Below are 25,595 nucleotides of genomic sequence, written 5' to 3'. Positions count from 1 at the left end.
AGCGTTTTCGGGGGCCTGTTTGGGGACCTTCCTGGTGTTTGTGGGTGGGTTTCGGGGTCTGGGAGCACTACTGGGTATGGATAGTTTAGATAGCAAGAGGTTTGAAGGAAATCCATGGAGGCAGAGGGGAGTTAGGGCCTAGCTGCAGAGCGCGCGCGGAGTGATTTGCTACATTTTCACAAAAGTGACAAAGTCCACATTTTTGTACTTTTGCTTTTTGGCAGTTTGGGGGTCTTCTACTTGTTTTCGCCTGGGTTGACGGCTCTGGGGCCATTGCTGGGAAGGTCTAATACCGGAGAAAACTGGTTTAAACAACATTCATGAGGAAAAAAGGTTTTGCCTTTTCTGACTTTTTGCTCAATGTAGCGTTTTCAGGGGTCTGTTTGGGGGGCTTCCTGGTGTTTGTGGGTGGGTTTCGGGGTCTGGGAGCACTACTGGGTATGGATAGTTTAGATAGCAAGAGGTTTTAAGGAAATCCATGGAGGCAGAGGGGAGTTAGGGCCTAGCTGCAGAGCGCGCGCGGAGTGATTCGGCAAATTTTCACAAAAGTGACAAAGTCCACATTTTTGTACTTTTGCTTTTTGGCAGTTTGGGGGTCTTCTACTTGTTTTCGCCTGGGTTGACGGTTCTGGGGCCATTGCTGGGAAGGTCTAATACCGGAGAAAACTGGTTTAAACAACATTCATGAGGAAAAAAGGTTTTGCCTTTTCTGACTTTTTGCTCAATGTAGCGTTTTCAGTGGTCTGTTTGGGGGCTTCCTGGTGTTTGTGGGTGGGTTTCGGGGTCTGGGAGCACTACTGGGTATGGATAGTTTAGATAGCAAGAGGTTTGAAGGAAATCCATGGAGGCAGAGGGGAGTTAGGGCCTAGCTGCAGAGCGCGCGCGGAGTGATTTGGCAAATTTTCACAAAAGTGACAAAGTCCACATTTTTGTACTTATGCTTTTTGGCAGTTTGGGGGTCTTCTACTTGTTTTCGCCTGGGTTGACGGCTCTGGGGCCATTGCTGGGAAGGTCTAATACCGGAGAAAACTGGTTTAAACAACATTCATGAGGAAAAAAGGTTTTGCCTTTTCTGACTTTTTGCTCGATGTAGCGTTTTCAGGGGTCTGTTTGGGGGGCTTCCTGGTGTTTGTGGGTGGGTTTCGGGGTCTGGGAGCACTACTGGATATGGATAGTTTAGATAGCAAGACGTTTGAAGGAAATCCATGGAGGCAGAGGGGAGTTAGGGCCTAGCTGCAGAGCGCGCGCGGAGTGATTTGGCAAATTTTCACAAAAGTGACTAAGTCCACATTTTTGTACTTTTGCTTTTTGGCAGTTTGGGGGTCTTCTACTTGTTTTCACCTGGGTTGACGGCTCTGGGGCCATTGCTGGGAAGGTCTAATACCGGAGAAAACTGCTTTTAACAACATCCATGATGAAAAAGGTTTTGGTACTTTTTGTAACTTAGGGTTCGTTAGGGTTAGCCCTAGCAGCAGGATTGCATGTGTTTCGGGGTGTTCTTGGTTTTTGCAACTGAGTTCTGGGGTTTTAGAGCACTCGTGGGAATGTGTAATTTTTGTTGCAAGCGACTTGAAGAAAATCCATGGTGGGAAAGGGGGGATCACTTACTCTGTGAGAGGCACTTAGTGTTCAAAAGATTTAGGGCCAGATGTAGGTAATTTTAATTTACCACCTCTTAAATACCGATTCATACCGAATCGGTATTTAAGAGGTGGTAAAACAGAGGGGGGGAGATGTAGGTATTTCAGGGTAGGTAAATACCGAATCGTTAAGATTCGGTATTTACCGATTCTGTAAATACCGAATCGGTATTGCCCATTGATTCCTATGGGCCTTGCAGCCCATAGGAATCAATGGGCAATACCGATTCTGTAATTACAGAATTGGTAAATACCGATTTTTGCAAGGGTGCAGGGGGTGTCACTTTGACACCCTCTGTCACCCCAAAAATAGGCATGTGCGCCATGTGGCACACAGACATGACCTAAGGGCATGTCTGTGTGTCACATGGCACAGGTGTGCATGCACACCTGGATTCGGTATTTTACCACCCAATTGGATTGGGTGGTAAATTACCGAATCTGAAAGGCCTGCGGCACTCAAAGATGTGCTACCTACATATGCTTTTACAGAATCGGTATTTTTACCGAGTCTGTATTTACCAAATCGGTAATTTTACCGAATCTGTAAATACAGAATCGGTAAAATACCGATTCTGTAAAGCATGCTCCTACATCTCAAAATCCAATTACCGGTCGGTAACGGCCGAATTCGGCCGTTACCGACCGGTAATTGGCCACCTACATCTGGCCCTTAGCCATGTACCCAAAGATTTCTTTATCTTCAATTCTTGTTTGTCAATGCTGTGCTTTTTTTTTTTCTCTCAACAAAACCTACCCAAAAAGAAACCCCCATTCCATCCATTTTCAAAACCCTAACCGTCTCCCCCCGGGCTGTGTGGTTTTGCTTGATGTGTGACTAAATGACATCAATAATTCCACACACTTGCTGGGGGGGATAAGGTCATAGCAACAGGCTGGTGAAGGAATCCGAGGATATATTCTAGACTTACTCAGCTAGCTTCAGTACTATTTCTTGTAGTAGCAGCCAATGTCAAAGAAATTCAACACAAGTACTAGTTATACTTTCTACTTTACCATTTGTTAGGCTCTGTGTGGCACTGTTCTAGTGAAATGTCACCTCCTATATTCTCTATCGTACCGTTGTCATGCTATAGTAAGGACAAACCAGGTTTCATTTTCTTTTTTTCCATATGCATGCAACTGCCACTGTGTCACACCACTAGTACCACCGCAATGAGGACATTTAATCCGCCCAGGATTGCCAACCTTAATCGCCATTTCCTGTGGAGCCAGCCCTGGGACTAGCCCGACTTTCAAACACAAATTACAGGTAAGATAAGCGTTTGGTGGGAGGTAGTATAATGGAGTATTAGGAATAGACGAGAGATTGACGGTAGTACTACTAAAGTCCTAGGACTCCTCAGGAAAACAAACTTACTGTTAAACCCCCACCCACCAGACTCAAAAGCAGTAAAAAACAGGTATGGTCAGATAAAGTTTCAAAAAGTATATTTTAGTAGCCCTAACAAAATAATCTCCCGCAAGACCCTCCCTAACCCCAACGATTGTCCTTCAAAAGTCCCACAACCCAACTCCCAATTCCCACCCCCCAAAAGTCTCTAAAAAAGGGGCAAGGGACACTACACTACGGGAGGGTGCTGTTGACTTTAGCGGCCAGGGCATCATACTCCTTGCGGAGGGTGGCATGGTCGAAGCGGAGGCCCTCCACCAAGTTCTTGTAGGTATGGACCTCCTGCTCCAGGTAGGACACTCTTAGGGATAAGCGGCGCTGGCGTGCCTTGCAACTCCTGTTGGGGGCAGCTGGTGTCTTTGCTGCTCGGCGGTGGCGGTTGGCTTTGGTAGCCCGGCTCCGTACCGCTGGAGCACTGCGCTGGCTGGCAGCCCGTGGGGGCACGGAGGAGGATGCAGCTGTCCCAGTAGATGTTGTTGTTGTCGTACGGGTTGACTGCGTGTCCTCCTCCTCCAGGGCCACCAGCCGCCGATATTCAGCGACAGTGGCATCCAGCCTCCGTTGCCAGGCCACTCGAGCCTGCTCCCTCCGTGATGGTCTAGTTGATTTGGAAGCAGCAACTATATGAAGAAAGAAGGACATAGTCTGTAACCAATGCTCCTTAAGATTAATAACACAAAGTGATTGAGCACAAAGTTGTGTCACAGCACAAGTAGCAAATTGAAAGCACAGTACATAACTATTGACAACAGTATCTATCTAACCTCCCACTTCTTCATCCTTGCTCTAACATTAGTGGGAGTTTAAGGAACTAATTCTACGAGCACTATGGACTTCCATTACAGTCGACTATGACAGTCCACCAGTCTTATTCTTCTTCTTCTCTCTTGTTTAGGAAAATTGGTACGTTATCTTATGCAAGCCGGCATAATGCCAGCGCAGTGAACTTGCACCCGAGAAAAACAGACGCACACCATGATGAGTGAGACAGACTTGCGTTACTGTACCGGTCCAGTACATGCAGGTGGTGAAACTCTTCCTTTTCTATTACGGGTGGCACTGAGAATACTTTGTTACAAGGGCTACTGCTTAATTAATTTAGCTTTCACCCTACAGTGCAAATGAGTACTAGAAAAGGAAAATGAAGAAGCTAAATAATTTGATTATCTATCACTTCACATGGGATGTATTTGATGACATATGGGATGACTTTAGGTGCTTTGCTTATTATTGAGTGAACAGTGATACACCCACACATGAATGACGTACTACTACTAAACTACAGTTATTAAGAGAGGTAGGGAGTGTCCACCGTAAGAACCGGATATATGCTGTGCTTGCAGTTGCAATACACACTACTGCTACTATTCATGGTAGTATTTGGACAAAATTACAACTTATTTTCCTTGCCTTTCCTACACTGGAACGGACGTGCGGGTGCGGTGTTACATGCTCTTCAAGGTAACACTTAGTTCATCCAGTGACCGTCTACTCTCTCTAGATACACATATGCTATCTAAGAGTCAGATAATACCATGATCCAGGCATCCATCCATTCAAAGTATATGCGCACACATACAGTTTCTGTTTCACCCACCCAGGCTGTTCTCCTTCCACCCATCCTTGCTTCATCATTCACCCAGCCATGCACCATACCATTTTCTTTCCTTCCCAGCCACCTCGGGGACCAAGCAAACACATATCATTCTTCTTTGCCAGCCATCATTAAATTTCTCGTCCTTCCACACTTACTTACACCCTTCTTTCGCTTTTCGTTCATCCCATCCATCAAGTTCATCTCAGATCTTATTGGGATTCTTCTCGCCAAGTCGAAGTACATTTAGAGGAGGCTACTACCTCGTTGATTTATAATACACCCGTGCAGAAAGCACACTATGCTGTCTTCAATCTCAATAAGTAAGGAATATATAGCTTACCTCTTCCCGCCACCACCGTGTGAACCCTCACAGGAACGTCCAGCACTTGCACCGCCTCCTCCCCAGAGTCCTCGTCCAACACCACCACCTCCGCGCTGGTCCCGCCACCAGATGTTCCACCTACAAAGTACATTTTAGAATGTTAGAATACACCACTCACTACTATATAATATTTGGTCTAGGAGGAATAAAAAAATGTGAAAAAAACTAAATACAATGTAATAATTTATTGCATTATTTCGTGTCCATAGTTCTGTTTGTGCAGATTTGTCCCTGCAACAGTAGTAGAATGGATTGTCCTAGTATCCAAACCAACAGTAAAGTAGTATCTTATTCTTTCTTGGTGGTCATTCACCTTTTTATTGTTGGCAATTGTCAAAGCATAAACATTTCGAAGACTTGAAAAGACATTATGGACAATCCCAGAGGACTGCACTCAGTGCATAGAGCTATTGCTGACTAGAATGGGAGTCCAATGGAATTGCCAAATGTGCAATCTTAGTTAGCTACACAGACAGACTAATAAGAATAATCTAGTAATACCACAGGGAGTCATAGTCGAGGCAGGATAAGAATTTAGATCCAGTCTACAAGAAGATCAAAGACGATTTAGAAAAAATCGAATGAGGAACGCTAGGAAAAAATAGGTACTCTATATTAAAATTAAAACTTACTGGGGCCAGCAAAGGAGCCCTCGCCTGCCCGATCCTGGCCTGCATCCTGAACAGCACCCTCCTCCTCCTCCTGTGTCCTCTTGCCCCTGGGGGGAGCTGATGTACAACATGAAAGAAAGAAAGACCAGAAAACATGGATGATATTTGTCAACCAAATCAAACATTTCAAAATAACAGTACAAAATATTTTGGCAAAATAGCAAATAGATAGACAACTATTCCACGGGATATATTGACCGATCTCATGTGGTATACTACGTTATTAGTATTGCTTGATTTGCGGACCGTTGACTTTGAAAGTTCCTATGTAACTCACTAAACAGACTCCTAAAAAGGTTTACCTTGGCCTGGCAGGCAGCAGTCCGCAGCACGCGAAGTGACAGACAAAGTCCATCGTGCTTGCAGATCAGTGAATACTCAAACTATAAATCCACCGACCACCACCACTATTTCTTCTTATAGCCATGTGTCTAAAGGAAGGACTGGACTTGAGTCTGTAGGGGCTGATTTTGAAGCCCCTTGCGGCTCTTTTGCTCCATTGTTGCGTGACTTTTGTGACGCAGCGGCAGAACAAAAGAGGCGCCATGTTGCGGCGTATATTAACAAAGTGACGCATATGGGAGATGCATCACGTTGTAAAGCCCTGCGCCATCAGGGGGCGTCCCGGCGCAAGGGAGGGCGTTCCTGCGCAGGAACGAATCCTAAAAGTGGCTGAGGGAAATCTACAAGATGTCAATCAGTCACTTTTAGGACAATGATGCGTGACTCAAACCCTGCGCCTGCTTGAAGCCGACGTACGGCTTGATGCAGCATTGGGGAGATCGGGCACCCCAGAGCATTGCTGGATCTGCGCCATCGTTGGCACGCAACTCCAGCAATGCGGCGCCTTTACGGCACAGATGTGTAAGGCTTCTGTGACGTTTTGGGCCCATGGGTGGTGGTGGCATGGCGCACAATTACTGGCGCATCCCTGCTACTTTGCAGGGATGCGCCGGTAATTGAAAATATGACCCTTAGTGTCTAGCATTACGCAGTTCTTTACACTACACTCATACATAATTTCTCAGGCCAATGAAATGAACACAACATACAAAACAAATAAGCATAGTAGCAAGGCTACTGAGAAGGAGAGCAGTGCACCTGAAATGCATAGAAGATTTTCAAATATAATTTATCTACAATGTAATCGGCAGCATTATTGCTCTTGGTAAAAAACAAACATTTGCAAATAACAGAGCCGGATAAAACAGAGTAGTGATGAAATAGCTAGAAATAGCTACTACTACTCACCAAGCCCGGGGATCTCTACGCCAAGCACGTCCAGCAAGACGCGTTCCCGGTCCATGACATCCGTCCAGCGGTGGGTGGCCTGGTTATAAGTGCGCCGGACCCCAGAGAGTTTAAACATGGCCCGGCACACCTTCTCCCACCGCTTCCGGCGCTCCCGGATGCCGTAGCCGGTTGCGATCTTGCCGCCTCCCATGATGGTCTTGGGGAGGCGGCGCTGGAGGTGAAATATTAGTGCGGCCACCTCCTCTGCACTAAAAATCTCCCGAGCTATCACTGTCTCCCCCCTCAAACGCCCGCACGGGAGCCGGGCACGGGGTGCGGGACCCTTCCCCTTTGCGGGCTTCTTCCCGGCTCCCTTTGCCATGGTCTGGGCAGAAAGGAAGCAAAATAAGAAAGAAGAAATAGAACAGGGAAGAAGAAAAAAAAGTAGTTCAAAATTAACAAAAAGTAGCAGAAAACACAAAAATATAGAGCTAGAAAAATAGAGGGATAGATAATAAGTAAAATAGATCAAAAAAACTTCAAAAAAGCAAAGGATGGCAGAGATTAAGAAAGGATACAGAGAGCATGCCCAGAACCATAGCAATGAATGAGAAACAAGATGGCCGCGCCCGTTCACGACCGCGTGGGTAAGTTCGCGCAAGATTTTCCTCGCGATCACGCGCGAAATTGTACTAGCGAGCCGCATACTTTGCGAGATTACACATAGCGGCCGGAAACGGAATTACGTCACACAAACAAGATGGCCGCGCGCATGTACGACCGCTAGGGTAACTTCGCAAACGTAGTGCTACAAGCGCCTTGCGAACACGCACAAAATCACGCGAACATACACGCTGCAAAAAAAACAAATCGTGTATTCGCTCAAATTCGCGGCTTCCGAAATCGATCTCGCACGGATTCGCGCCCCGCAAATCGCGCGAAATTGCAGAAAAATGATTTTTGCAGAACTGAAAGCAATCAGCAGGTGCAAAAGTTCAATCTTAACATTAGTAACCATTCACTCTAGTGCTTCCTGAGGGGCCCCTCCAGAGTTCAGTTGCCTATTTGCAACTATTCTATGACCCTGCTCTGACCCAAACAGCAGGCTCATAGAATAGCTACAAGTAGGCCATAAAGGTCCTGTGAAAAAAAAATTGCACTGCAACAGAAAGCAAATTACAGATAAGGAAGGAAGCAGGTGCCAGCCAGACTGGAAGTTTCAAAATCACTGACACATTAATCAACCCCAAATTAATTCATGGCAGTTGAAGCAGGGCAGGTGTGCTTGCTTTTTTTCACCCCCATAATTTACAGTGATAAACCAACCAGAGGGTGGCAGTGAGGATGTACCAGAGGGTGGCATGGGTGTACCAGAGGGTGGCAGTGAAACAGAGGGTGCTGTGAACCTGTGATGATGAACCAGACGTAGAAACAACATAGTCGCGGCCGTTGCGAGCCGACAAGTAAGTTCGCAATTGCGAACTGGCACACAAATCCTCGCGAACCCTTGCGAACACAAAAAACACAAAAATCCGCAAATTCGCGAGAGTTCGCGGATTTTGCTAATTGCGAATCCATAAATATGCAAGTTCGCGTACGCCAGATTCGCTAAATCCGCCCATGCTTATTAAAGATGTAGAGAACTATATAAGTTAGGAAAGATGGCCTGAAGGTGTATATTTATTATGAAATCACATATATGTTTAGATGGTGATCTATGCTTTGTAAGCCTGTTGAATATTTCATGTATATGGTGAGAGTGGTGTATTTCTTTAAACATGCTATGTTTAAAATTGAAGACGCTCAATAGTGCAGAATATCTCTTTACATTCTTGGGCTAGCTTCACTTGGCACAAGAAATAGTTTTGAAATGATGTAGGTATTCCATTAAGAGAAGGTTTTGTACTTTGAAAAAGTGAGAATTGTTGTTTTCAGTTTTAGAAACTTACTGCTGTATGTGTACACCGAGTAACATAGCAATATATTTTCTTAGAGAGCCATGTCTGCAATGATACGTCAAGTGTGATATCTAGACTTATTCAATCAACCAGGCACTTCACATGCACTTTTCAAATCATGTAGTAACTAATTATGTACTTATTGAACTAAGCAGGCAACGCCCATGTGTTCAACCAATAACCCAGATAGTAGTAATATAGTCATGTGAATAGACAGGCACTAACAATGCAGAAATGGTACCACAGATGAAGTTCCTACATGCTCAGGGAATCATGCGGGCACTACCTATAGTTTGAGGGAATCACGTAGGGGGGCTATCTAGGCACTCATCCAATCATCCAGGAAGAAATGTTGAACTCAACCAGAAACACATGTATTTATAAGTTTGAATGAGAAATATGTACTCTTTTAGAACCCTCTGGTGAATTATATATATAACCTGTCACACACTGTTTGCATATATTTGGAATTTTTTTTATGTGCAGTGTTTTATCTGACACATCTAAGTAGAAAAGTATTGAAACACTAAATGTACCAGTGATACATTGGCAGGGAGGCACAGAAATAGCTCTTATGTTGTGTTTTTTGGTTTACAGTATTGAGGCACGGTATGTACGTTTACACTTTGGTTGGTGTTTATTTTAAAACATAAGGGATAAAGTGCTCTTTTAGTATGTATAAATGAGAACTGAGATTGGTGCAGCTGTGTTGTAGGAGAGGATGCTATAATATTAAAAGGTAACTCATTAATTAAGTTTTGTGTTTTGGTTGGGGTTTGGTATATTGAAGTAAGTGGTTGTAGTTATGTATGTAGATTCATTTGTAGGTTTAAAGCTGCAATGTAACATAAAAACTGATTTTATATTATGTGTAAACCAGTAGAAAATCAGTTGGTACAGTGTCTAGAAGGAAAATTCAAATATTTTTTTTTATAGAACAATATCTGCATACTTACAGACAGAATTACTACATAAGCTGGAGGAAAAAGGAAAAGAAGCAACTACAGTATCTATGCAGAACTGAGACTCTAATGGGGCACAGTGAATAAAAAAAGGGTTGAATGAAAAAAGAGCTATTGGTAAAGAGGACAAAGTCATTCCTTAAAAATATATATGGACATTTCCAAAGATTATTAAATATTTAAAATATGAGAAACTATGAGAAAGATTAACAATGGACAAAATATATATAAAAAAACAGGAAAGGATGTAACAAATATGGACACCTTAACCTAGAGACAGAAGCAGTTTCAGGAAATCAAAGCCAGGATGTTTCGTAGTAGAGTAGTTATGAATCTACTGAGAAATATGAAGAAGTACAGGACAAGGAGACATCCACTGAAACAGAAAGAATGAGTTGAAAGAGTCGTTGATGTAGCTTTTTATTTTGATTATAAATTGAATAAAGACTCTTGACAAAATGGTGTTGTGCATGAGGAAACAAAAGCAGAAAAAAGATTAGTGAATAGAATAACATTTTTACAGGATTTAGTGGTAAATGTATACATAATTCTGGTACAGAGGCTTTCTTCAATGAAGAAAGCTATCTCCAGGATAATAGATTAGTTCATGATATTGATTACAGAGGACAATGTTATGAAATGAAGAATGGCACTCCTATAGCGGAAGAGGTGATGGCACCTACAAATGTAGAAAAGGTTATTGGAAAACAGGTACAAGGAAAATGAGTCAGGCGCCTGCATAGAAAAGCAATTGTAGTAACGTTTGTAGTATTCAACAGCAATCCATTGATATGTTAAGGACTTTTCAACATATCTTTCCAAGGTGAAGTTTAAAACACTAAATAGGCACTTTACAAGAATTGGATCCTTGCTAGATTAGAAAGGTATACAAATTCTCAGGGACACTCACGAGCTTGTTTATCAAACAAAGTGTGCCAAAGCTCCTTTTATCATTTCGGGATGTTAGCTGTAACCACTCAACAATGTGAACTTTAGTTAGGAAGCTGTACTATGTGAAAACACCTTCTTTTTGTTTGGGAGAAATTAATAGAGCACTTTTGCAAGATGCTGTAGCAGATGTAGAAAAAATTTGTCATGATGTGCAGTTTTGTTTCTTTGGTCCTGCACAGTATTCTATGGAATATAAAGAGTTGTTAAGAGGAGGACTTGCAGAACAGGACACAGATATTACAGTTGATAGTTTTGAAAAAGAGATTACAAAATGTACCACAGTGTGGTCTCAAAATCTAGAGTATGTTTGTATCTGTTGACGCACTCACTAGAAGATTCAAACACAGACTGTTGAATTGTATTTAAAAAGTGAAAATGTGAATAATGATAACTGGCAACAGTTAGGTGTGTATTTATTTATAGAGGAATGGAGGAATTATTTGACTTGTCCATACGGCAAGTTATATGTAAGTAGTGTTACAATAATTTAGAAAATAATGAAATGAACAAAACATAGATATTAGTTACCCATTTGTAAGATAATAAATATTCCTGCTAATGTAGAAAAACTATGAAGGGCCAAAAATAACAAAAACATCAACATTTATGATTCTTTGCAGCATTGCAAAGGGCTGTTAGGGACTGCTCTCCAGCACTCACTACAACTCCACAATCCATACAGTATGATGCTATCTGGGAAAACTGTGGAGCCAAATCTTGAAGTTGAGTTTGGACCTCTGAAGGGACTCTCTGCCCTGGTGTTGTTGTGGCTGATAGGGAAGTTGAAGGTCCTTCAGTCTTGAGTTGCCTTCTTGCTGCTTTTATACTATTGCTATGATTTTTTTAGATGGTAAAATATGGACGTAGTCCAGCAAGAATGTTCGTTATTTGTACAACTTGACAATGTCTTGTGACATGTTGTACGTTGCGCAATTTGCTCACTATAAACTCCTCTTAAACAATGTTCAAGATAAACAGGCGTGTTCATCTTATTACCGACCGGTATTTGGCCTCCTACATCTGGCCCTTGATCTCATCAAAAGCACAGTATCCACATTAGCATCCCAAGTAATTAATAACAAAGCATATTATTCCTCACACAGCTTTACCTTCTATGATAAAAATGACAGCATCCAGGGTACATCAGTCAGTTTAAAATAACACATTCACAGTTGCGTTTCTATTAATGTCTTCTTAATTAAATATTGTCTTGAAATGTATTTGTATGAGCTGTATAGCTGACATGCTTTATCTGGTCTATTCCAAGGGCTTACCTTTGTGCAACAGCCCTTAAAAAGTCCTGAACACCATTTAGGAGAAAATATGTGTTGACTGGTTTAGCCGTACTTCATATCATTGATAAAATGAGTTTGAAGGGTCTATGACGTGGATAACCATCATCTATTATATCAGGATGGTTAGGATGATAGACACTTGGTGATTTTGACTTAGGACCCTATTTAGATCTTGGCGGACAGATAACTCCTTCACAATAGTGATGGATATCCCGTCCGATAAAATATATATACCCCATGAAATGTAATGGGAACTTATATTTCGGCGGCCGGGATATCCATGACCGTTGTGGTGGAGTAACCCGTTCACCAAGATTTAAATCAGCCCCTTGGTGAATGTGGGCAATCTTACAGATATTACTGTTTCGTGTAAGTACCCAAGAGTAACACAAGTTTAGTTCCAATTTAGTGACAGGAACTCAACAATGATACTACCACTAAGTTTACACTCAAACTGTGCAGCTGAACAATGTGCATAATAAGATTGTAAACAATCATTAGAAACGGTTGATTATCAAGCTAAATATTCTCAAGATTTTTTTATCCAGTAGTATGCTTCTTTTTTAGCTATGTCTTAATGAGGTATATTTTCTGGAATGTTTTATTAGGTATCAAAAAGATTGTACAGCATGGGTTGCTATGAGATATCATTGGGAGACACAATTGGAGTGGGTACTCCAGGAAGTATGAAGAAAATGCTAGAAGCTGTAATGAAAGAAGTCCCATTGAGTGCTCTCGCTGTTCACTGCCATGACACCTATGGCCAGGCTTTAGCCAACATTCTGACTGCTATCCAGGTAAACCTGCATGTTTAATTTAACAGACATCAAGTGTGAAAAGAAATCATTAGCCTGGTATGGATATATAGAGAAATAGGGCCATATGTTTGACATTTGTGGTGCAAGGCAGCGCAGCACATGTCTGTGTTGTGCTGCCCTTTTCACAGAGAAAGGGCAGGAGTGAGCTATATGTATTCAATACGGTGCATTCCTGTCTTTTCCCCCTGCGTCATGTGCTGGTTTGTCAATTTGTCAGCTTAGCACCAATGCAGGCACCCTTGCACCACGGTGCAAGGGTACCTGTGTTGTAGGATGGAGTATTTGTGTGCAGGAAGGGGTACCTCCTGCACAAAAACATTCATGACAGGCCGTTTCCGCTTTGTTTCCATATCATTGTGCACATTGATGGGGGCTTCGAATGTACTGCAACACAACTTTAATTCTTGGAAGCCCACTCAAATATGCATTGTGCCCTTTATCATCCATAACCAGTGTTAAAATTCAGGGATGACACTAGAATCAGTTGCAAAGGAAATCAAGAGGGTGCAATTCTTTTCTCCTTTCTGGATGAAAAACTGATAAAAAATCAAGGGAAATTAAACAAATGTGATTTGTTCTCGCTTCCCTTCACCAGCACCTAGATTTTGTCTGAAAATTGACTGTGGACGAGAAGGTGAAAAACACCCCTGATTGGGTACCTGTAGCTCCTCCAAGCCATGACAGTGGAGTTGGAATATTGCTCATGGATAGATAATATGAAGTATTATGATATTGGGGAAATGGCAAAAGAGATAAATATGAAGGGATTCCTGGATGACTTACTGTTGCAATCACTGTAAACAGAGGTATCAAAAAGATTGTACAACATGGGTTGCCATGAGATATCATTAGGAGACACAATTGGAGTTGGTACTCCAGGAAGTATGAAGAAAATGCAAGAAGCTGTTATGGAAGAAGTCCCATTGAGTGCTCTCGCTGTTCACTGCTAGGACAACTGTTGACAGGCTTTAACCAACATTCTTACTGCTATCCAGGTAAATATGCATTTTTTATTTAACAGACATCAAGTGTGAAATTAAATCATTAGCCTGGTATTTATATATACAGACATAGGGCCATAAGTATGAAATTTGTCGTGCAAGACAGCGCAGCACATCACTATGCTGTGCTACCCTTTTCACAGGGAAAGGGCAGGAATGAGCCATATTTATTAAATATGGTGCATTCCTGTCTTTCCCTCCTGCACCGTTCACTGGTTTGGCAGCCAAGCGCCAATGCATGCACCATTGCACCATGGTGCAAAGAGTTTTTCGTACAGAAAGGGCTAACTCCTGCACAAAAACATTCCTGAGAGGCTTTTCCTCTTTGTTTCCATATCATTGTGGACATTGCCGGGGATTGGTGTTTAGCTTTGAATGTACTTCAACACAACTTTTATTCTTGGAAGCCCACTAAATATGTATTGTGCCCTTTATCATCCATCATCCACTGTTATTCAGTGGTGACACTGGAATCAGTTGCAAAGGAAAACTGATAAAACATCAAGGGAAATTAAAACAGTGTGATTTGTTCTTGCTTCCCTTCACCAGCACCTAGATTTTGTCTGAAAATAGACTATGCACGAGAAGGTGCAGAACACCCCTGATTGGGTATCTGTAGCTCCTCCAAGTAATGCCAGAGGAGTTGTAACATTGCTTATGGATAGATAATATGAATTATTATGACAGATGGCCAAAGAGATAATTATGAAGGGATTCCTGGATGACTCTCTGTTGCAACCATTGTAAACAGAGATTTTTCATCCTCTAGGATTTCAACGTGTACCTAGGATTGAGGTTCAAATAAGTAAAACTCACTAAAACTTACTAAAGCTTTATTTTCTGCAGACATAGGCAGTCACAGCAGGTGCTTATATCAGCAAAAAAAAGAATGGGTACTTTGTATATGGTTACAAATGTACATCTCTGCAGATTTTTCCTTAGAAGTACATCTGGAGAGAAAAACTAATTTGAACTGAGGCCATCTCAAGAATTGGGATATTAAATATTGTTTATGGAATCCTTCAACCATGATGTAGACGCTAGTTGGGAAAATGAAGGAGTATTTAAATCTAGATTCACCTGAAACCTTCCTGGGCTCATCAGAGCCCAAAAATATAATAGTTCCTCATGCACAAGTTTCTGAGAGGAGTCATGCTGCAGCATGCCCATCTATATGCCTGCATATCAAGGTTGTCCTTCTGGCTCACTCTTTCACTTTGTTCTATAGTTGTAGGGGAAGTAACATTTCATTATCATGCAAGATTACACCTTCCTGTCAACCTATCCATAGAGCTTAATTTTTTTTTTTTTAAACTCCCTTTTTTCTATATTGCATTTTCTGTTGTTTCAACACCTGGAGTATACTTCTCTCCACTATCCCAATGTTTCACTATCCCCCAAAAAGTGATATTCATAGAGTAACTCAAATCCACCAATTTAACTTACTCTTGTACCTCTTGTAATGATAGTGTGAAGTAACCCTAACATATCTGCTTCTGACACCATTTTTTCATTCTTTTTTTTTCAAAGTTAGTTATGCCAATTCAATCTGAATCAAAATAACCTTTTGTGTTTGTTTATGTGAATGGTTGTTCCCACTAAATTAAAAATCAAAACCTTAAGTTGCTTAACATCCAAGTCTGTGGGTGTTTTTCAAGAGTTGCATTTATCAATCTCAGAAACAAAAAAGATCATGTGGTTTTGTGTGGGCAAGTCCTGGGTCCCACTCCCCTGCCAAGACAGCCACCCCATCCACACCGTCTTTCTGTTCATCCAAAAGTATAGTTTTGCCTTTCCAAGACATTGCTGTCTTTTGGGGTCTGAAAACAGGGGTGGACACAACATGCAGGTATGTAGTACCTAGATTAGATACCATGGACTCTAGACCCATTATTAGCTTAGTATATGCCACAAACTCTTTATCACGTCTTTCTATTGGCAATATTTGATTACCGAATTAGCAACCTTTGAATAACCGTTGCATTGATTGAAATATTTAATTTTACCCCATTCTTGAAAAGTTAGGATCCCTAAACAGGCCTAATACAAACAACAGTCAGCATCCTTCTCATTTAACCAACCAAAGGGAGAAGGAATACAAGTTTCTATCTTGTGGTCATGGCTCCTGTTCTAGGGTAAGTTTTTCTGGTCTCTAACAATTTTCTCCCTGGAGCCTTTTATTGTAATATCCTTGAAAGGGAGATGCCAGAAACTCTTTCAGATGGCTACAAGACAAGCAGGGTTTATTGACCCAACCATGGGGTTTGCAACCTTTTACTCCGGATGTCCCAGGGCCAGGCATACTATGGATCCCTTGTAACTGGGACAAGTATCCATTGTGCACTTGACTCTTAGGGTAAGCGTGGTCAGAACAGTCAAAGGCTTCCTCAGGGGTAGGTATGGATACAGGGGAGTGAACACAGGCTCACAACTCAAAATGCTCACAGAAGCAGCACTAAATCATTGTCCATCTAAATGCTCACTTTTATTAAAAAATAAAAAGTATTTTATTTTTTACTGCTACCAACTCAAAAGAAAAATACAACTTTCACCAATAACTGTTTGGTTCCCCCCGGGGGTCTGCCTCTAGTGTTGCTTTGGCGATTCCCTGTCCCACATCCTCCTCACATTAGCAATACTAGTTATTGGTGGTGTGAGTCTTAAGAGTCCACATTGACTCTAATTTAAAGTCAAAAGTGTTCAAGGCCCGAAAGCAGTACTACCCACATCAACAGACGTGAAGCATCTGGAGTTCCAGAGCGCACCCCATCCATGAGTGCTGAAAGTGGCTGCAGTTGAGTTCAGGTGAGTCTGCCACACACAATGCAGGTGGATGCATTCAGCAGGTGCACAGTCCTTCACTCGCAGTCGCGCTGTTTAAGTGATCAGAGGTCCTGTGCAGCTCACCCTGCGGGGTAAATTCCCGGTATGTCTCCTGGTGGCTTTGGTTGTGATGTTGCTTTTGCAGGTTTTTCACCTGGAAGATGGTGTGCTGGTGCTCCTATGGCATCCTCACTTCTCTGAGGGGAGTGGCATACCAGGTCACAGTCTCTGATGCTCCTGTGAACTGCTCTGGCATAGAGGGTCTCCCGTGGCTATCCACTATGTTCCTTCAATATGCTCCATATTAGATTACACGTTTGTCAGTCTCTCACTATTTCCCTGCATACTCAGGTTCAGAATGGGGGACGAGGGGAACAGCGACCACCGATCACAAGAATCCCTCCTATCAGCAACTGTGCCTCCTTGCATCCACCCAGAAGCGGCCTTGGGCTCCATTTACAGGATAAACTTTCAGATAATTAAATTTGTGGCTGCAATATTGAGTCCCTATCAGCATCAGAAATCAATCTCCTACATTCACAATCAACAGCAGCAAAGAGTTTTATGGCCAACTGGGAACGCTTTACTGCTGCACTACCAGAACTTCACGCCTTGTCATCCCCCCAAAAAACCTCTGCCTGGACCCTAGGCAGGGAAATAGAATCACAAAAACTCTAAGGGATCAAATAAAGGATTTTAAAAAATCAATATATGATACCTTGAGTTCTCTGCGTCACCAACCAGGGAATCCAAGTCTCTGTTCTCTCCTGCGATGACAAAAAACCTCGCTCAAAAAGTTTAAATGGGGGGGCATAGCCAAGCAGTACGACATTGCAGAAACGCTTTAGACAAGCTCCGTGGGCCTGTCCATAATCCTTCTATCAAACTGCCCATCAACGCACATATTCTATCCCCGCTCCCCCACCTATAGCCAGTGTCTCCCTTGGAGTGGCGGAATAGCCAAGTCGTGGCCGTGTGGGGACTGGCAGAGCAGAGACTGGACCCGTGCCGCAGACCATCACAGCATTTCCAGTGATCGCATGTGGGGCTGCCCCCGGGCTCTGTGTGTTGGCTGTTTGGGACTACGCGGCGTGTGCTGCAAGGATGACCAGACCGGATGGCAGCCTCGGACCCCGTGGGTGAGCCTTGGCGCTGCAGATATCCATGCGCCAATATATAGGGTCTTGCGGGCCTGAAACTGGGTGCAGCCTATTGTTGAAGCAGGCGGCCCCTACCTGACTGTCTGCCGCCTATGAGGGTTTGTGGTGGCTCCGGAGAGGTCTGTGGTTGGAGATGGGCGGCAGGCCGGAGCCTTCCCTAATAGTGCCACGCTCACGGTATCCTGGTGAAGCCAACGCTGGACCCCATCGCATTAGACAACATTACCCCAGGCAGCATTGCAGTGGGCAACGGTGCCCTGGGAGGATCTCGCAACATACTGGTGATACCAGCAACGGCATTGGGTGAATGATTGTAACCGGCGGAGCCGGAAGAGGCCGCAGCCGCATACAAGGAGACACAGTGGGTGTCTGATCGGAGATGCTGCAGTGGAGGAGCTTGAGGCTGTTGGCATTGATCCATACGCATTGACATAACGTGGGTGCTCTGGCATGGCTGTGGTGAGTGTGTGTCGCTCCTGTATTGCCCCACAGCGATTGGAGCATGGGGCTGCCTGATTGTGGTTGTGGCCCCCCGCAGCGATAAGCCTAGATCCTTGCTGCCCTGGGTTTCTTCTGTGATACTCCTACTTGCTGTTTGCGGGGTAGGGCAGAGGTGCGGCACATCCTTGGCCCCCTGCCACTCCTCAGAAGAGGTTGTGAAGAGGGTACACAATGGACATCCTTGATGCTGGTGCCTATGCAGTCAGGCTGAGCGCTGTGACCACCACCTACTGGGAAGACATGGCTTGGCAGTTCGGGCTGGACTGTTTTCATGAGGCACAGGGTCAAGACTGATTTGCATGAAGCTGTGTCTGAACTGAGGGGGCAAAGCAAGCTAAAGAATGATGATTGATCCAACCCAGGTCTGTGACTGGGGGTGAGTGTCTGAAAAGTTTCAACGCTCCGTCCATCATCTCATTGTGTTTGCTTTGTTCACTCTAAGTTGGCCGGGCATGCCCAGATGAGGGTCCCTTGCTCTCTTTGCCACTGGATTCAAGCTAGCCTGGCTGATGAGGGCTGTTAGCCCAAAACCGGTTCCAGGATCCTTGTTTCTGGTCCAGGGAAGACATGGCTTGGTAGTCCGGACAGGACTGTTCCCATGAGGCACAGGGTCAAGAATGATTTGCATATAGCTGTGTCTGAACTGGGGTGGCGAAGTGAACTAAAGAATGTAAATGTAAATGTATTTGAGCTTGTAAAGCGCACTGCTACCCGTAGGTTTCCTGGCACTGCATAATGCTGGGGAACCCGTCCTGGCTTTCCCTGTGGGATGGTCCCTGCTGGGAGTCCCCAAGGTGGAGCCAGGCATCCCGGGCGTTGATGGGGCCGTTGTGGAGATTAGGCAAGCTAATGCCCAGAGTTGCCGAGTGGGACCCCTGATTAGAGTAGGCACCGAAGCGAGAATTATCGAGTCCGCTGACCCAGGTCCACGACTCTGCCGCGTCGGGAATTGAACCCTGGTCCCGGGCCTCCTGCTAACCAGCGAGCCACACTACTCCACAGAATGATGATGGATTCAACCCAGATCTCTGACTGGGGGTGAGTGTCTTAAATGTTTCAGCGCTCAGTCCATCATCTCCTTGTGTTTGCTCCCCTACCTATTACTGCCCATTGTGAGTCACCCCCCATGTGTTGGAGGTGGGAAGATTGGACGCTGAGGACCCATGCTGCGCTCTGTTATACCCTGCACCTCCAGGCCTTAGATAAATACCATTCAAAGAGTGCAGGTGACTGGTACACTTGTTTATTTGAGATCCAATAGAGGCCTCCTCGTATTGTGGCCTCACGTTGTTGAACGGAACAGTAACACCTCTTAGGGGGGTTTGGAGGTACTTGCACGTGGAAGTGGCTGGACTAGGTCTGATGCAGCCTGTATGGGGGTTGCCTTCAAGCCTGTCTTCCCGACAATCTAGAAGACAACGGATGCCTGAACAGAATCCAGTGGGGACTTTCCGCCCTCCGGGGGACGCTGCTGCTGTGGTGGCAGACTGATATACTTTCACGGCCACCTACCGATTTCCCATTGGGCCACCGCGCAGATTTTGCCATTGAAAATGACTCGAGATAAGTTGCAGGGCACCATGCAGAGTATGCTGGATCGCTATGGTGAGTCTGGGGCACAACTGACGGAGTCAACAAGCCAGGTCTCTATCCGCCCGGATATTGCTGCATTGATGGTGGCAATAATGCAGTCTCGTGAGGCGCTTGGGGCTAAAATTGGAGAGGTGTGGTTGGATGTTACGGTCATTTGCCAGGATCTCCGCAAAGTGGTGGACAGGATCACAGAGGCCGAAACTCGCATTTCAACCACGGAGGATACAGTTGCTTCCCTTCAGGGGCGTGTGACCTCTTTGGAGTCCATTGCGAAGGGACTGGCGGTTAGGGCAGAGGACGCCAAAGGCGGAGCAAGCAGAAATAATCTTTGTTTCGTGGGTTTTCTGGTGGGTTGTGAAGGCAATAATATTGAGCAATTTCTTGAAAAGTGGATAGCGGGTTGTATCCCCCAAACCGCTGTCACAATGCTTTATCATTGAATGTGCACATCACGCCTTGATGCAAAAGCCTCCGCCAGGGGCCCGACCATGACCGATCATTGCTAGCCTCTTGAACTTCCATGACCGTGATGCCGTCCTTGCACAGGCCAGATTGGCTGGCAAACTCCAATTTGAGTCTCAGCATATTCTAATCTTTCTGTACTATATGTGGCTGATGCAGCAGTGTCACCAGTCGTTTACAGCCACAAAGGCTCGGCTGCGAGACCTCAAAATCCAGTATGCTCTGCTCTTCCTAGCTCGATTGAGGGTTATCTCCAAGTCAAATACTCATTTCTTCGATACTGCAGAAGAGGTCTTTGCCTGGGCGGATGAAAAGCAGCGGCCTAGGCCACATACCCTGCTACGGTTTGACTCAAAATTGGCCTCCGGAGAGGCCACATGGCAGCTGAACAACCTAAGGGAAAGTCTACTCGCAGATTACGATCAACGCCGCTGCAAATCACGGGGTACCTCCAGCTCCCGGATAGAAGATGATTTACAAGATTCACCACTATTACAACATGGGGATTGAGGACTGTATTTAAGTTGTTTACTTGGCTGATGGCATTGTTCAAAGGCCCACGTGGGACATTTTCCACCACAACCCTCTTCTCAGTATCTGAGAACTTTATTTACAGTAGGGGATAGTTTCTTGGAGATCCCTTGGTGTGGGGTATAGCCTTGCTCCCTTTGGGGCAGATGTAAGACCCTACCGTGACAGATGCTTCAGCTTTTTTGAGGTATTGGGAGGGGCGGGTGGGGCAGGGTTTGGGGTTGTTAAGTTGAAAGTACTGTATCATACTTGTCTTTGTATATGGTCTTCATGCCCTACGACAGGCCAAGCTCCTACACTTATGTCATATAGTTTTCCCTGTGATAGACCATATTGGCAGGCTTCATGTAGTCAGTTGGAACATACAGGGGTACTGGATAACATTAAAAGAGGTGTGGTCCGTCTACAGGCCACGCGTGCCGCAGCGGATGTCCTGTTGCTGCAGGAAACTAATTATATGGGTATTATAAGGCGATATGTCTCTCCCGCTTTGTTTATATACAAATCTATCACGCAGGATTTACCAGAGGTTCACGTGGGGTGGCAGTCCTAATTCATCGCAGGGTACCTTTGTGCAGGCTTAAACATTGTCCGACCCCCTAGATAGGTATGTTATTGTGACTGGCGCATTGCATGGAGAGTCCATTATATTTGGCAGTATCTATCGTTGTCGACAATTGCCAAACACTCACTGACTCCTCCCAAATTGCTTCTAGCTTCGCAACTTATTATGCTGAGCTATATACTCCCAATGATGCTCTGCCAGAATCCTTGATCCATCAATACCTTGATGATCTGCCCCCTAAAGCTGTTTCGGATGAGGCACGTGCAGATCTAGGTGCCCCGTTGACGGTCAAAGAACTGAACGCTGCCCTTGCCGAACTACGCTCAGGCAAAGCCCCGGCCCAAACGGTTTCCCGTGTGAGTTCTGTAAGCTTTTCCAATCCCAGTACCTTACTCATTATCTAGAGGCAGTACATGTGGCCCGTGATGAGGAAAGACTCCCGCCGGATTGGCGGCATGCTGAAATTGTGGTATTCCCTAAGCCCGGACGACCTCCAGATCAACACTCATCGTACCATCCTTAATTGTTGCTGAATGTGGGGGCCAAATTATTGGCCAAAATCCCTGGCTAATTGCATCCTCCCCTATATGTCAGACTTGGTTCACCGTGATCAGGCGGGCTTTATGCCTCGTCGAGCGAACCGTCAGAATATTCAATGGGCACATAATGCAGTAGCAGCAATTGATCAGTTGGAAGGCCCGGCGGCGCTGCTGCTAGCCGACATAGAGTATTCAATTTGCTGGGATGGACATACTTGTTTGCCCTCCTACAGCGCCTAAATATAGGACCGCGACTCATGTCCTATATTAGACTACTATATACGGATCTCACGGCCTCGGTTAGAGTGGCCGGTGCAGTTTCAAATCCCTTCCCTATAGGACGTGGCACCCAACAGGGATGCCCCCTTTCCCCGTATTTATTTCCGATAGCAATGGAACCGCCGGCCTCATGGGTTCAAATCAATGCTCAGGTGAAGGGCTTTGAATGGCCGGGGGTCTTTTTGGATCGGATTGTTCTCAATGCGGACAATGTTCTTTTCTTCCTAATGGAATCACATCAAAGGAGACCCCGAATACTCCTCATTCTGCAAATATTTGGTCAACACTCGGGCCTGTGTATGAACTCTAGGAAGTTGATACTGTGGCCTATTCGTGGAGGCTCAGAAATGGGCACATGGACAGGAGAAGTAACACTAGCCACAACTGGGCATAAATACCTCAGGGTCTACATTTTTGCCTCTCAATCGGTGTCGTGGAATAGATATATTGCCCCAATCTGGATGAAAGCGCAAGTTGAGATGGAGAATTGGGCGCGTATGCCCCTCTCCATACTGGGAAGGTCGGTGAAATTTAAGATGGTATCCCTCCCCCGCCTTCTCTAACAGCTGCAGAACCACCATTTTCAGATTTCTGTCACCTGGTTCTGGCAGCTCAACTCCAGAATTAGCACTTCCTGGGAAATGCTCAAGCTGCTAGGGTTGCGATTCAAACGTGCTTTCAGTCAACATACTGCGGAGGTTTAGCGACCCCTGATATCCAATCATACCACGCAGCATCTCATCTCCTGTTTATGAATGACTGGTGGCATGGGAATAGCAGCGACCCGGCGTACCAGGTGGAGAAATGGCTTCTGGGAGATGTATTACCCCATAAACTTCTATACACACCAAAAGAGATAAGGAAATTGTCACCCGCCACACAAGTGGTTTTCGGAGTGTGGAAAGAAACAATGTGCAGGATGGGTAGTGGAGACTATTGACGAGAGAGATGCCTCTTTGGCAGATCGGCCTTATGCCGCAAGTGTACACCTTAGCAGGGTTTAAACAATGGGACGCCATACGCATTTCCACGTTGGGAGATGTAATGCGAGGTACTTCCATGAGGTCCTTTCAGGAGCTCATAAATGAATAAGCCATGCAACACACCCAAATCTATATAAATATTTACAACTGCGACATGCCTTATCCCCATATGTTACACATTTTGAATCTCTTCCAGAGTTTAACCCGATAGAGGCAAAAAAATGTATGGGGGACTTAGGGGATCATAAGACTGCAAAGATATATCAAACTATAGTGACAAACCTCTCCACAACTTCAGACTCGCTCCGGGAAAAATGGCAGATTCGTCTTGGTCCCCTCGACAGTGACGATTGGACAAAGGCCTTGGAATCCCCGAGGAATGCCGCAATAGCTTCTCGCCTAAGGCTTATTCAGTTTAAATATTTACATTGTGCTTACTTTATCAGATTCCGGCTATGGAGAGCGGGCTGATAGATTCCACGAAGTACCTACGGTGTGGCAGTGAGGAAGGCACGCTTATACATACTATTTGGGAATGTGCTGCGTTTGGCAGGTTTTGGAGGGAGGTTACGCATTGCTTATCAGAAGCTCCTGGATGGGACATACCATTGTCTCCTAAGCTTGTTCTATTGCATATTATGGTAGAAATAGGGGAAAACATTTATAAAAGACACCTGTTATTTATGGGCCTTACCTTGGCAAAAAGGGATATAGCTAGGGCATGGAACGATACGGCTCCGCCTAAATTGGGAGCTTGGAAGGTAGGCCTTGATTGGTGTATCGGCCAGGAGCAGCCTATCTTTAAAGCGCGGGATGCCTGCAGAAGCACTTAAAAATATGGAAACGTTAGGCAGAGTTCAGGGGTCTCATATTAGAGCCTCCCTCACTACGACCTGCAGAGGTGAAAACCATTTGAGAACATATTTCAGGACAAAAGAGTTGATACAAGGGGTTATAAAAAATGTGGAATGGCTTGATGGTGTGATCTATGTTCTACTATAGAGTATGAGACACAGTCACTTGTAAAGTTAGGGGCTGACGTTTACAGAATGGAAATGTTTATCTTTTTGTATCATAAATGTCATATAGAAGTCACCTCCTCGACAACTTTTAGATTGATTAATCCATATTCTTGTTCCTCCGTAATGAGTGTGATTATCTTATTTGATGACACAATAAAAAAGAGTCTTGAAATCCAAAGGTTGAGATGGGGAGTGAATAAAGATCATGAAGAGAAGACCTGGGCAAAGCTTCTCAATGACATAAATCATAATGATTGTACTCGCTTTTCGAAAATGGTGAACACGATAATGTACGCACAGCATGGGGGAATTGCTTCCTATATCTCAGAGGAATCCTGAACCAGCTTTTTAAGCAAGCACTTTAGCCATTAATTTGTGGGAGATCCAGCAACTCAGACAAACAGGGTGACACTGGGGAAATGCTCCTCTGGAGCCCTATTAAAGTAGGCTATCACACCAGATGCACCAGGCACAGATTACACCCCTGAGCTTGAATTCAGTGCTTCAAGGACACTCTTAAAAAGACAACAGATCACAAAAAGAAGTAAAGGGGCCCCGGGACCGAACAGCATCCCACAGACACTATTCAAACAAAGGGCGGTGGAATGGGCAAGTGCCCTACAACCTCTATTTTTGGAAGTCAGAATACTGAGTTGGAATCACGATTCATGGAAAGGCTCCACGATCGCACCAACCTACAAATGCGAAGATAAGGCCTTGCCGGGAAACTACTGTCTGGTGGCACTGATCATCAGTGAGGCAAAATATTTTGCAGGCACCGTGCTAGAAGAACTCACAGCTTGGGCAGATGCAAATGAGATAATACCACTAAACCAGACAGGATTTTGCAAAATGTCAGACACTACAATAAAACATCCTGCCAATCTACTCATTGAGGCAGCAAAGACCATAAACCTTCCATTACACCTCTGCTTTATTGATTTCACACTGCTTTTAAGAATGTTGACAGGGCAATACTGTGGGGGAAGCTGACCCTAAGGGGTATTCCACAAGCTCTTCTAAATATGTTGACACTTCTCCACACATACACTTGTGTCCAGGTGAAATTTGAAGCGGGTACTCACCTCTCCAGAAGAGTTCTAACAGCCAAAGGCCTAAAACAGGGCTTTGTGTTCCCTAATGCATCCAGATTAGGAGGCAAAACACTGACCAATCTTCTGTACGCAGACGATGTAGTCCTGCTTAGTCACATAC

The 25,595-nt window shown here is 44.5% G+C and overlaps 1 protein-coding gene across 3 annotated transcripts in view; it reads left to right on the top strand.

Annotated features, from left to right (window-relative positions):
* Window positions 1-25,595, top strand: part of HMGCLL1 (3-hydroxy-3-methylglutaryl-CoA lyase like 1) — a 1,049,558-nt gene that overhangs the window by 669,945 nt on the left and 354,018 nt on the right. For all 3 annotated transcript variants that reach the window (XM_078646802.1, XM_078646801.1, XM_078646800.1), the window contains one exon: window positions 12,712-12,900. In XM_078646802.1, coding sequence (XP_078502928.1) covers window positions 12,712-12,900 — 189 coding nt within the window. The remainder of the gene's footprint in view (window positions 1-12,711; window positions 12,901-25,595) is intronic.

The sequence above is a fragment of the Lissotriton helveticus genome, chromosome 6 (genome assembly GCF_964261635.1).
Source record: "Lissotriton helveticus chromosome 6, aLisHel1.1, whole genome shotgun sequence".
Classification (NCBI taxonomy): Eukaryota; Metazoa; Chordata; class Amphibia; order Caudata; family Salamandridae; genus Lissotriton; species Lissotriton helveticus.
This window is presented reverse-complemented; position numbering and strand designations above follow the sequence as displayed.